The following is a 14,199-nucleotide window of genomic DNA, read 5'->3' on the forward strand; positions in this document are numbered from 1 at the left end:
TCCTCTCCAAAAGAATGCCCTTATGTCATCATCCTGAATTCCCGCAGGGGGGGATCCTCCTCCTGGCTGTCGCTCTGGAAGGACCGAGATATATTAGTGGTTGGGGACCTTATGAACAAGGAGGTTCACCGGTGGTACACTCCTGCTCAGATAGTATCTAAGTTTGCTCTCCCTAGCTCACATATGTTGTTTGCCAAGCAAGCCCATACATTCTGTAATAGGAGGCTTCATAATCTCACACTTGAATCACAATCCCACTCCTTAGATAACATAATCGGTATCGCTTCTCGGCCTTTTGGCTAAGATCAAGTGTAGTATCTGTTCTTATCAGTTTTCATGCTGGTGGGGATGGGTGCTGCATGGAGGATGCAGGTGTACCAGGGCTTTCCGGGGCTGGTTCTGAGGAATCAGCTCGACGGCTGCCCAGATGTGACCTGTTCCCTCCGGGTCTCGCCATGAGGCTGAGAGGGTCTAGAGCCGAGGTACTTTTGTGCCTCGGGGAGTGGTGACCCCGAGGTGCCGAAACTCACTGGGAGGATGGACTCACTGAGTTGAAGCACGGGCACCATAATCTCTTCACCTTGTGGCACTCACCTCTTGATTCCCGGCCTTCTGGCTAGGATCAGAGAAATTTTTTATAGATCCGGCCGGTATATCTGCACACATTCACTTATTTATTTCTTTTTTGTCTCACTGTGTCACTTTTTGCGTGTTGTGTGTTCACAGGATTTGTCAGGATGCGGTAGCCCTTCTGGGTGTCCCTCCTGGCGGTCTAGGGGAGGTGTGTGTGGCCATTAGGTTCCGCACCTCCCTGCAAACACCCCGGGTACTCCTGCTTTGGCAGGGTACCTACCGTAATCGGCTCTGCGGGCAGATACCTTGGCTAACGCCAAGGGGGATGCCGGGAGCATTTGTGGTCCCCTAGTAGCTTCGGCGAAAAGGGACATCGAACCTGGAACCTCGCAGGTACCTTTTGGTCCGGAGGCGAAGGGTAAGGTTTGTTGGGGGGCCTCTCTCCTATCGGAGAAGGGCTTGCGACAGACCGCATCCTTTGTGCACATTTTTTTAGTGTAACACGTTTGCACTTTTTCTTGCACTTTGGGTGAATCGAAAGCACGTTCCTCGGCTTTAGATAAAAAAAAAAAAATAACATAATCGGTATGGGACCTAGACAATCTCATTACTCTATCAAGCCTGTCGTAGCAATTTTCTAAAAGTGGACCCTAAAAATGTTTTCTGTACATGGGAGAGGCGGACGGGTGATGAGGAATTGCCCAATGTCATCCTCTCCGGATGGACAGTGGTACGTAAATGTGTAATAAATGAGAGAGGGAAGGAAACGTATTTTAAACTGGCTCAGGCTGCACTATTTGGATTCAATATTCTCCCCTCTCCTGATTTCTCAGAATTTCCAGTTGCCAAATTTATATCATGGTGTCTGGACGTGTACACATTCTAGATCCTACTGGAAGTTAGTTGCAAGTTATATTTATGACCATTGGAGAGTGAGAATAACAAATACATTGAGTAGCATGCTCTTTCACAAGTTGTGACCCCGGACGGGGATCACAGGGAGGGAAGGAAGCCCCCTCAGATGGTTCACGTGGCCTTTTTGGTGGCTTTAGGCTGCCTCTTTGCTACTTGGCTCTCAGACACTACACCGGATTTTTCCATGCTGATTGCTCAAATTAAGGTTTCTTTGGGGTAGATAGGCTAGACGTAGAGCGTCACAAACTGACTGGCATCAAAAAGTTCTTCCAGAAATGGAAATCATTCATAGTGACGCATTTTAATGTGCAGAGCTGACATAGTGTGCCCCTTCTGGTACACGGAATGGTAGAATATGGAGAATTTCAAGGGCTCTTTGGGTCACCTCAACTTTCCCTGACCCTTTTCTCTTTGGACGCATGTGATTGGCTCTGTCCCGCACATTTTTGTTCGTATTTGGGATACCCCGGGGATCTTTTATATTCTTTCCTTTACTCAGGGATGTGTGGGTCATCTCTCAATGGCTACCTATACCGCATGTGATAGACTATATTATTGGGCCTTTCAGCCTGCTCAGGACCATGGATTGTTCTGCTGGAAGGCCTTGTGGCTTCTCATTTATGTTATGCTCTTTTTTTGCACTGTATCTATATTTGATTGTGATTTTTGGCCGCACTGTCGGGCCTTGTTTTATGTCTTCTGTTTTACATTTTGTTCTGTTTTGAAAATGCTAATAAATACATTGGGGGAAAAAAAGGGGGCACTCTGCCCAGCTGCTGGGGACCCCCGTGATCTATGGGCCACCAGCGGCGGTGTCCGGAACACGGAGGCTTGAACTCAATCAACTCAGGGAAATATACAGTAAATAGCATTTTCTATTCCTATTGTACTCAAATGCAACCTTGGGTATAAAGGAAGACACAGCCCTTAGAAGAACACATTCAGACACTTACTTTATGAATGGAGGCTTACAGGAAAAAAACTGAAGTTCATCCAATCTCTTGGCCTATTATTTGGTCGCTAGCAGCCTATTGAAAGACAACCACTTGACATTGTGGCAGGTGGCAGATACCTTAATGCCTGCAGTTACATGACACAGTGCAAATGACCTTTCTGGAGGGTCTGTTCTATCTTTTCTGTCTTTGCTTCCCACCTAGTGCTAAGCAGAATAAAAGCCACAGGGAGAAGTTGTATGAGGACAGTCAGCCTTTGGAGTGTGTTGCAGAGGTGGTGGAGGTGGACACAGTGGCCGAGCACAGCACTAGGGGGACTGGTGGTGGTAGGTGTGGTGGTAGTGATTTTGTAAGGTATTATGGTGGATATGCTGAGGTTGAGCAAGGAGCCCATGATCAGGCATGAGAAGTTCATACTGAGAGGAATGGCAGGGGCAATCAGGAGGAGTTTGGTGTTAAAGATGTTGTTTTGGTCAAGACATGGAAACCATCTGATGAAGAGAGGATGTGTTCAGAGCAGGGGGATTGTGGTGGTATTGTCAATAATGAAGAGCAGAGCCGAGGTAAAACCAGAACATTTGTCAAACGTACCAGAGGTAGACCTGCTGGCATGATCAGCTCAGGTGCAGGTGACAGTAACACTGCTGCATCTGTAGGCTCCATAAAAAAGCCTTCCAGGGGTCATGGTGAACCAATATCTTTTTGTTTTTTTTTGCCATGTGGGAATTCTGTTCTACCTTACCAGATGAAAAAACAGGCACAGTGCTATCTCTGCAAACAAACACTAAGTCATGGAGAGGGGTCGAGTCTACGCAAGCACATGGAGTTGCATTCCAAGACCTGGCTACAACTATTGCTAGTCCACCCCTACCTGCTGTCTGCTGGCTACAGCTACCACTAGTCCATGACTGCCTGCTGTCCACAGGCTACAGCTACCACTAGTCCACCACTGCCTACTGTCCACTGGCTACAGCTACCACTAGTCTACCAATGCCCACTGTCTGCTGTCTATAGCTACCACTAGTCCACAAATTCCTTCTGGCTACAACAACTACCACCAGTCCACTGCCTGCTTTATGATGGCTAAAGCTGCCACTAGTCCACCAATTTCTGCTAGCTGCGGGCTACTATGACTTCAAAAAGTCCACAACTGCCTTCTGTCTGCTGGCTACAGCTACAACTAGTCCACCACTGCCTGCTGTCCAATAGCTACAGCTACCATGGGTCTACCAATCCCCGCTGTCCACTGGCAACTACCAGTCCACCACCATTGCTGTTAACTGGCTACTACAACTATCACCAGTCCACTACTGCCTGTTTTCCGTTGGCCACAGATACCACCAGTTCACCATCTCTGCTGTCCACTGGATACTACAAATACCACTTGCTCATCACCACTTGCTGTCCACTGGCCACAGTCACCACTAGTCCATGCTTCCTGATACCCAATGAATAGACCTGCCAATAGCCCCCAAATGTCCGCTATCCACTGGCTACAGCTACCTCTAGTCCACCAATGTCTGCTATCCGCTGGCTACTACAACTACCTTGTGTCCACCACCCCTGCTGTCCGCTGGCTAATAAAACTAAAACCAGTCTACCATGCCTGCTGTCAGCTGTCTACTACAACTACCACTAATGCACCACTACCTGCTCTCCGCTGGGTACTACAACTACCACCAGACGACCACTGCCTTCGATATACTGGCTACAACTACCTCTAGTCCACAACTGCCTGCTGTCCACTGGCTCTTACAACAACCCTTGCTACACATAAATAACTCATGATCCCAAATAAGTTATAATATTTTTTTTGCTTTTTATAAAAAAGCTATTTCTTCTTCACTATTTTGGGACAACAATCCTGTTGCAACTAACAAAAGGGACAGTTTTTTTGAATGCTTGGAAAAATACATTGCATCTTTATGACTTGCCAGCCCCAAAACCTGTTGCAACTCCCAAAAAAGGAGAATTTTTGAAACATTAAAAAATACATTGTGCCTTTATTCTCCAGCCTCAAAACCTACTGCAACTCCCCAAAAGAAAGAGTTTTTGATCATTTTTGAACTTAACAATATTTACAAAAGCTATTTTTACTTAACTATTTTGGGAAACTAATCCTCTTGCAACTCCCAAAAAAGAGAATTTCTAATAATCTTTTCAATTTAAAAAAATATTTCTTCACTACTGTTTTGGAACACCAATCCTGTTGCAATTTCCAAAAAGGAGAACATAGTCTATTTTTCTTTTTGCGTTTTCATTTGTTTTTTCCCCCCACCTTTTAGACATAAAAACAAAAAGTGTGAGTTTGGCTCACAGAATAATGGTCAGCCAAGAGGATGTGTAAAAACTACCAAAAGCAAGCGATTGTGGCAAAGGCACAGCTTAACGTGTTGTGGACTGCTTAGGCTAAGCTTCTACTTGGTTTTTTGTCCTTCGTTTTTTTGTTTGAAAAAAAAGTAATATGCCATAAAATTGCACTGCAACTCACATTAATCTGCATTAGGTAGGCAGCAGTTCCCCCACATTAGGTAGCATAGTTTCCTCACATTATGTAGCATATATTCCCCACATTAGGTAGCATTGCATAATTTCCCCACATTAGGTAGCGTAGCATATATTCCCCACATTAGGTAGCATAGCATATATTCCCCACATTAGGTAGCATAGATTCCCCACATAAGGTAGTGTAGGATAACCCCAACAAACAAACACACACACACTCTCACTCACCCACACACTCTTACCTTGCCTGCACTACTTACATCTGCCTGAGAGGACTTCCTGGCAGAGGTGCGCGCTATAAGTGACGTTATCGAACGCTCTGCGCTGGACGTCAGCGTCCAGGTGCTTGCGATGACGTCACTCACCGCACGCACCTCAGCCAGGAAGTCCCCATGGGCAGATGTAAGTAGCAGTTTAGTGACTGGGCAAGACTGGTTTCCCTGTCATATGTGCACTGGCAGGGCTGCCATCAGAAATTTCGGGGCCCCTTACACAACTCAAGGCCTGAGACCCCCACCGATCACCTTGGTTGAAGTGGTTCTCCAGCTGTTGGAAAGCTAAAACTCCCATCATGTCTGAAGAGCCTCTGGCAATGGGAGTTGTAGTTTTGTAACAGCTGAAGAGACACAGATTGGACACAGTTTTACCCATCATCACTGCAGAACTTACAAGTGACTACAGCTCTGATGGGACAGTCATAAGAACACACAATGATGTCAGTGACCTGAGTGACGTCTTCTGACTTAAGTGATATCTTCTCTGTAATCTTTTCTTCTTCATCTCGTCCAGAGACCAGGTCTTCCTCCAGCTCCATCTTCTCTGCAGAGTCTGACATCCGGACATCATTGGCTCCTCACTTTGTCAGCAGATCTTCATCCTCTGCATGAAGACAATAATCATTATAACCTTGCCAGAAAGTGTAACCTAAATAAAATACTGCCCCACACTGTACCCTGAATATAATCCTGCCACACACTGTACCCTGAATATAATCCTGCCACACACTGTACCCTGAATATAATACTGCCACACACTGTACCCTGAATATAATACTGCCACACACTGTACCATGAATAGAATACTGCCATACACTGTACCCACTAAATATAATACTGCTATTCACTGTACCTACTAAATATAATACTGCCCCACACTGTACCCTAAATATAATACTGCCAGACACTGTAACCTGAATATAATACTGCTGTACACTGTACCCACTAAATATAATACTGCTATACACTGTATCCACTAAATATAATCCTGCCACACACTGTAACCTGAATATAATACTGCCACACACTGTACCCTGAATATAATACTGCTATACACTGTACCCTGAATATAATAATGCTATACACTGTACCCTGAATATAATACTGCTATACACTGTGCCCACTAAATATAATCCTGCCACACACCGTACCCTGAATATAATACTGCTATACACTGTACCCTGAATATAATACTGCTATACACTGTGCCCACTAAATATAATCCTGCCACACACCGTACTCTGAATATAATACTGCTATACACTGTACCCTGAATATAATACTGCTATACACTGTACTCACTAAATATAATCCTGCCACACACTGTACCCTGAATATAATACTGCTATACACTGTACCCACTAAATATAATCCTGCCACACACTATACCCACTAAATATAATACCTCTTATCCTCTGTGTCCTCATCATTCCTCATCACCCCCATAACCCCTGCCAAACCTCTCCTCAACACTACTATAACCACCCCCGCACCTCTCCTCATCGCTACTATAACCCCCTGCACCTCTCCTCATCACTACTATAACCCCCCACACCTCTCCTCATCACTACTATAACCCCCCCGCACCTCTCCTCATCACTACTATAACCCCCCCAGGCACCTCTCATCACTACTATAACCCCCCCCACACCTCTCCTCATCACTACTATAACCCCCCCGCACCTCTCCTCATCACTATTATAACCCCCCGCACCTCTCCTCATCACTACTATAACCCCCCGCACCTCTCCTCATCACTACTATAACCCCCCACACCTCTCCTCATCACTACTATAACCCCCCCCCACACCTCTCCTCATCACTACTATAATCCCCCTGCACCTCTCCTCATCACTACTATAACCCCCCCTGCATCTCTCACCACCCCCATAACACCCCCTGCACCTCTCTTCACCCCCATAACACCCTCCTGCACCTCTTATCACCCCCATAACCCCCCTGCACCTCTCATCACCCCATAACACCCCCTCTCTCATCACCCCCATAACACCCCCTGCACCTCTCATCACCCCCATAACATCCCCTGCACCTCTCATCACCCCCATAACACCCCCTGCACCTCTCACCACTCCCATAACCCCCCTGCATCTCTCATCACCCCCATAACCCCCCTGCATCTCTCATCACTCCCATAACCCCCCCTGCATCACTCATCACCCCCATAACCCCCCTCTCATCACCCCATAACCCCCCTGCATCTCTCATCACCCCCATAACCCCCCCTGCATCTCTCATCACCCCCATAACCCCCCTGCATCTCTCATCGCCCCCATAACCCCCCCTCTCATCACCCCCATAACACCCCCTGCACCTCTCATCACCCCCATAACCCCCCTGCACCTCTCATCACCCCCATAACCTCCCCATGCACCTCTCATCATCCCCATAACCCCCCCTGCACCTCTCATCACCCCCATAACACCCCCCTGCACCTCTCATCACCCCCATAACCCCCCTGCACCTCTCATCACCCCCATAACCTCCCCATGCACCTCTCATCATCCCCATAACACCCCCCTGCACCTCTCATCACCCCCATAACACCCCCCTGAACCTCTCATTACCCCCCATAACCCCCCTCTCATCACCCCTATAACACCCCAAGCACCTGTTCCCCTGCACCTCTCATCACCATTGTAGTCTGCAAACAACATAGCCCCCATCCAACCCCCCCCCCCCCTCCCCCCCATTCACTTACCCTGCCGGGGTTCGGTGCAGCTGCTGCTCCTGTCACAGTGTTCCACTGCACGGGGAGGATCCGTCGGGAGGCTGCTGGACTGGAGATCGCGCCGGGACAGGTCAGGTGACTGGAGTAGGCGTGCGTGCCTGCGCGGGGCACGTCGACTCCCATCAGCCCCTGGCCTGTCCGGCCCTGCCGTACTTCTTAAGGGGCCTGCGCCCTAGAAAGAGCGGGCCTCATAGTCCTGCGGGCCCCCCAGACTATGAGGCACGGTCATAGTTCTGACAGGTACCCAGCCAGGAGTCAGTGAGTGACAGTCGCAGTCACTCACTGACTAGCCGGAAAAAAAAAAGTACAGGGACGTCCGGGCCTCCCTGAAGCTCCGGGCCCCATACAAGTGTATGGGTTTACCCCCTGATGGTGGCCCTGTGCACTGGGTCCGATGGTAGGACTGGCCCAGCGTGTGAGGGCGGGCCCCCTCACACGCTGGGCCCCTGTGCAGCTGAACCTGCTGCACATGCGATATGTCCGCCCCTGCACTGGAGATTTATCGGTACCTGTGTGGGAACCCCCGGTCCTCATGGTGATGACTCGCAGACGCGGACATAAGAAGAGCCCGATGAAGCTAACAGCCTTCTTCCCCGCCGTGGAGGCCTCACAAGATGGCGCGGCCGCATCCCCTGCCAGGGAGACCGCGCTGCTGCCGTTGAGCGGATCTGCTTCCCCAGCTGCTGGAAGCGCATCGCTGGTATCCTCCTCTCCTAATTCTGGCAACGGACATTCCGGCTCTCCGGAGGCCACTGGCCCAGCTTCTTTCAGACGACAAGTCTCTACACAGGGGTCTCCACAGGTGAGCAATCCTCTGGGCACCTCAGCGATGCAGGGCCCTGGCAGTCAACCTGGCAATCCGAGCAAGGGAGAACTGGGGACGACCTTCCACCTACCTGTAACCGAACATGTGATGCGGCATCTCCTTGCTGACCTGAAGTGCTCCCTCCAAGTGGACATAGAGCAGGCTGTCGCCAGTATTCATAGCGAAATAGCCTCTCTGGGGAACCGCACCTCACATATAGAAAACAAGATGGCTGAGCTTACGGCCTCCCATAATAAGGTGGTGGACCTAACAAACAACATGGAGGACGAAGTGGCGGCCTTGCAATTTGCGTGTGCGCGGGGTCCAAGAGTCAGTCAAAACGGAGGACTTAAACGGCTTTCTGACTGACTTCTTCGCTATCCTGCTGCCCCAGTCTTCATCCGTGGACCTGCTTATGGACAGGGTCCACTGATTGCCAAAGCCGAAATCGCTCTCTGCATCAGTGCCAAGGGACGTTATCCTGCGCATGCATTTCTTCCATATCAAAGACCGGCTGATGGCTACTGCGAGATCCCCTACCTCGCTACCGGAAAAGTATATGGAGTTACAGCTCTACACTGACCTCTCGGCGGCCACCTTGGCCAGGAGACGTGAATTTAGTAAAGGAGCCAAGCTGCTGCGTGAGCATGGAATCCCTTACAAATGGGGGTTCCCTGTGAAGATGATCATCACCCGTGACGGGAGTAAAGTTGTGGTATCCACACCGGAGGAGCTGGAGGGGCTCTGTGAGGAATGGCGACTGACCACACCGTCAGCTTTGCCCAAGTCTACGGGAACTCCTCCGCATCTGGTGACAGGTCGTAGGCATAAGAGTACTAGGCGACTGTGAGATGGAGACGGATTCATAATTGTGTTTATAATATAGTTTTATGTCTGCATTTATTATACTTACTTGTGTCACTAGTAGAATCTTTACTTCCCGTAGTGTTTCAGTGTCACTCATTAAGGTAGATTGTCCTTATATTACTTCTGTAGGCCTAGCAGCAGGTCTGTTTTATTCCTGTCCCCCACTAGGGCTTACCACATGGCCTTTATTGCAATGTCTTTTCTATTTATGTTCTCTGTCTGTTTTGTACATGTCTTTTTGTGGTTTGTGTTTTTGTTCTCAAGTTCTAATGTCTGGTATGGTCCTTGTCCGGCACGCGAGATTCTTCCACTGAGTGCTTCCTATGGTTCTGTACACCGAAGGTACGCCCCCAGATATGTGGGTTTATACTTATGTGAATCGCTAGGTCCAATCCATTTCCCTGTTTTTGCTAATGACTATTAAACTGCTCTCTCTCAATGTAAGGGGATTGAACTCCCCATATAAGCGTTCCCAGTTGTGGAGGGAGGCGAGGAAGGTGCAGGCTGATATAGTGTGCGTACAAGAATCCCACCTTAATGCAGAGGATGCTGGACGCCTTACCCATAAACGTTTCCCTAAGATGTTTCAGGCTCCTGCTATTGATAAGAAAGGTGGGGTGTGTATAGCAGTAAAGGACTCCCTAGCTTTTTCTGTACAGCACACTGAGATAGACATGGGTGGGCGGTACATAATCCTGGTTTGTCAGATTATTAGCGTACAGTACACTCTTGTAGTGGCCTACGCCCCTAATCGTAGACAATGCGCTTTCCTTAAATCTGTGCTGACCAAAATGGAGGGACTAGCGAAGGGTCACGTTATAGCTTTAGGGGACTTTAAAAAGACCATGTGGCCGTGTGTTGACTCCACGGCTCCCCATACTAGAGAGGGGCCCTCGGGCTTCTTCTCCTTGACCTCTAAATTTGGACTGTATGATGTGTGGAGGATAGCACACCCTACCAAATGGGACTTTACCTTCTTTTCCTCTGCACACCATACATACTCCCGTATTGACCATGCCCTTACCTCTAAATCGTTACTGCCCTTAGTAGCTGACACTAAAATTCTCCCGCTTGAATGGTCAGATCACTTGCAGTCACTCTGAGGGAAAAATACCTTCAACATCCGGCGTCCGTTTGGAGGCTTAATCCCCTGGTACTACATAATACAGAATATGTGGAGGCTACTTCAGCGGTTATACCAACATACTTCAGCATAAACGACACTGGAGAGGTGTCGGATCCCACTCTGTGGTGTGCCTTTAAGGCCACCATCAGAGGCCATTTTATAAGTCAAATGGCCCACAATAAAAAGGTTAGATCCACTCAGATGCTAGAGCTGCAACAGAGGTTAGCAGAACTTCATAGGCGGAATATGGCCGCTTATTCGCCTGAGATATCTGCAAAGATATACCAATTGAATGCTAGACTGCACTCTCTCTCACTCCACGTTTATGAACTTGCCCTGAGAAAACTGAAGATGTCCTATTATTGGCAGGGAATAAATCATCTTTCTTGCTTGCTAAACAACTAAGGAAGAGGGTGGCCAGGTCTAGAATTGCTTACCTGTCCGGTTTAGATGGGAGTAAGGTGACTGACCCCCAGGGGATAGCCAACAGTTTTGCATCTTATTATGAGAAGCTGTATAACTTAAGGGATGACCCCCCCTACACATCAACCGTCTGCCGCTGCTATCTCATCTTTCCTCTCTTCTGTGTCCCTTCCCACTCTGTCATCTGAGCAGGCTGAAGAACTAGAAAAAAGTATTTACTGTAGAGGAGGTTGTAGCTTGTATACGTTCACTTAAAACGGCCAAGTCGCCGGGCCCTGACGGCCTGACCAACGACTTTTACAAAATGTTTTGTGCTGAGGTTGCCCCAGTTGTAACTAGGCTTTTTAACGCCATAGCTTCGTCCGGGTCCCCGCCTGCCGAGATGCTGGAGGCACTCGTGGTCACTATTCCCAAGCCGGGTAAATCTCAGGACAACACAGCAAACTATAGACCCATTTCGTTGCTGAATAGTGACATTAAATTATATGCCATGCTGCTTGCGAACCGATTGAATGTCTTTCTACCCATGTTAGTCGCTAGAGATCAAGTGGGGTTTGTTAGGGGCCGACGCTTGCTTGACCTGATGGTAAAGGCCCGTTCTGATCGGACGCCTTCTCTGCTCCTATCCTTGGATGCGGAGAAGGCGTTCGACCGGGTTCATTGGGGTTACTTGCACGCAGTATTGAATAAATTCCAGGTACCCCCTAAATTTATTGCCGCCCTGATGGCCTTGTATTCCAACCCTACAGCCAAGGTTTTCTCGTCGGGAGCATTATCCCAACGTTTCTCCCTTAGTAACGGGACGCGGCAGGGCTGCCCCCTGTCCCCATTCATCTTCACATTGGTTATGGAGCCCTTTGCCCACCGTATGAGGACGTCGTCGGATATAGAAGGTATACGTATGGAATCCACTGAACACCGATTGGGTTTGTTCGCCGACGACGTCATTATATGCGTGGCCAATCCTACCAAGTCCTTGGCCGGAGTTATGGATGTCATAGCTGAATTTAGTGCCATAAGTTACTATAAGCTAAATGCCTCTAAATCTAGCATTCTAGCGCTTAATATTGCAACACAGCTAGAATCCAGCCTTAAAGATAGATTCCCCTTTGTTTGGGCGGAGGGACAGATACCATACTTGGGGATTACTTTAACGTCCTGTCCTGCTAGGTTAATACCCGCTAACTTTGCCATCCTTAAATCGCAACTTTGTAGCGATATAACTGAATTCTCCTCCATGCCAATTTCTTGGGGGGGCCGTGTTGCCGCGTCAAAGATGATGTTGCTGCCCAAAATTCTTTATTTTTTTCGGAACCTGTCTGTGGTCCTCCCTGCCTCTTATTTGCCACAACTGCAGAAGCTGTTACTAAACTTCGTGTGGGCGGGGAAGCGGGCGAGAGTTAGTGCAGCTGTACTATATCAGCCTACTACACGAGGTGGAATGAATGTGCCAAACTTGAAGGCCTACTATCAGGCGGTCATATTAGATCAACTCAAGAAGTGGTGGTGGCAAAGTGGCCCACCCCACTGGGTCGATATCTTCCCCTTCTCTCTGTCATTTTCTATGGTCCCTTCGTTTCAACCCTACTTCTGCTCCTTGTTCTGCTTATTCCACTGTAGCGGCGGTTAGAATGTGGAGTAAATCCCAGATATGTCATACACTCCTTCCTGCCCGTATTTGTGATATACCATTGGGAGCGATTGAGTCGCACTTAATGGACTTGGATCTGAAGCCCTGGATTGCCCGGGGAATCACCAAGGTGGTGGATGTCATGGACGCAAGCGGTATGATTCCATTTGCCTCCTTGAGGTCCACTTTCAATCTCCCTAGAAACGATTTCTTTAAATACCTTAGACTTAGACACTTTGTTACTTCCCTTAGGTGGCCTGCAGGGGAGATTAAGACTCCCTACGAAATCCACTTCTATAATGATAAATCGTTTAGGAGGGGCATTACTGTAGGATACACTCAGATACTAGACATTGGGAAACCAGGGCGCTATTCTTTCCAAGTCAGGTGGGAGGAGGACCTGGCTCAGGGGTTTACAGACGAGCAATGGGACTTTGCCTTCTCCTTGCCCAAACGATTTTCTAGATGTGTTGCTCATCTTGAGGTGTAAATTGTTATACCGGTGGTACTATACCCCAATTAGACTGGCTAAAATTTATCCTGGTACCCCCTCGGCCTGTTGGCGCTGTGGTGCCCCTGAGGGATCCTTATTGCATATTTGGTGGGAGTGTCAGGTCATTCAACCCCTGTGGTCCACAGTTAAGGGATTCCTAGATAATCTGTGTACTGTTCCATACTCCTGGGAGTTGGAAATGCTCCCATATAATATGATTACTATAATATTTCATGTTCTCACCGTGACGCGTACCTCTATTGCACAACTGTGGAAATCTGTTGAGGTTCCGGACTTTGAGGTTATTAAAGCTAAGGTGAGATATAACCTCACCCTTGAACGATTGATTGCTCAACGTATGGGACTACCTAAATCACGTATTGATCAGTGGACTGCCTGGATTGATGCTCTTTAGGATTTTTGTGCTGTGGTTCTATTTTCTTACAGGTGTGCCTTACCCTGAACTTCTGTGCCTATGGACTTTTCATGCTAGACATGTTCTGTTGTTTACTATATTGTTCCTTGCTCCTGGTTGGAGACTACTTATTATTGTTTACTCATTAAAACTTAAATAAAGTTTGGGGAAAAAAAAAAAGTCAGATCAAAACAAAAATGGTACCAATAAAAACTTCAAATCACGGAAAAAAAAAATTAGCCCTTTACTGCCCTTTATACGGAAAAATAAAAAAGTTATAGGGGTCAGAAGAGGACATTTTTTAACATATTAATATTGGTGCATGAAGTTATACATTTTTTTTTTGTGGTAAAATAAAATCAAACCTATATAAATTTGGTATCTTTGCAACCGTATGGACCTACAGAATAAATATAAGGTGCCATTTTTACAGAAAACTGCTCTATGTAGAAACGGAAGGTGCTAAAAAT

At 47.7% G+C, this 14,199-nt stretch overlaps 1 protein-coding gene and 1 pseudogene across 1 annotated transcript in view; both read left to right on the plus strand.

The window, feature by feature from the left end:
- The first annotated feature begins 279 nt into the window (after nt 1-279).
- On the plus strand, nt 280-439 carry LOC130363501 (U2 spliceosomal RNA; annotated as a pseudogene).
- A 13,089-nt stretch (nt 440-13,528) lies between these two features.
- Nucleotides 13,529-14,199, plus strand: part of PAX1 (paired box 1) — a 103,216-nt gene continuing 102,545 nt past the window's right edge. Inside the window, exon 1 of the mRNA XM_056563630.1 lies at nt 13,529-13,670. Coding sequence (XP_056419605.1) covers nt 13,529-13,670 — 142 coding nt within the window. The remainder of the gene's footprint in view (nt 13,671-14,199) is intronic.

This window comes from Hyla sarda, chromosome 3 (assembly GCF_029499605.1).
Source record: "Hyla sarda isolate aHylSar1 chromosome 3, aHylSar1.hap1, whole genome shotgun sequence".
NCBI lineage: Eukaryota > Metazoa > Chordata > Amphibia > Anura > Hylidae > Hyla > Hyla sarda.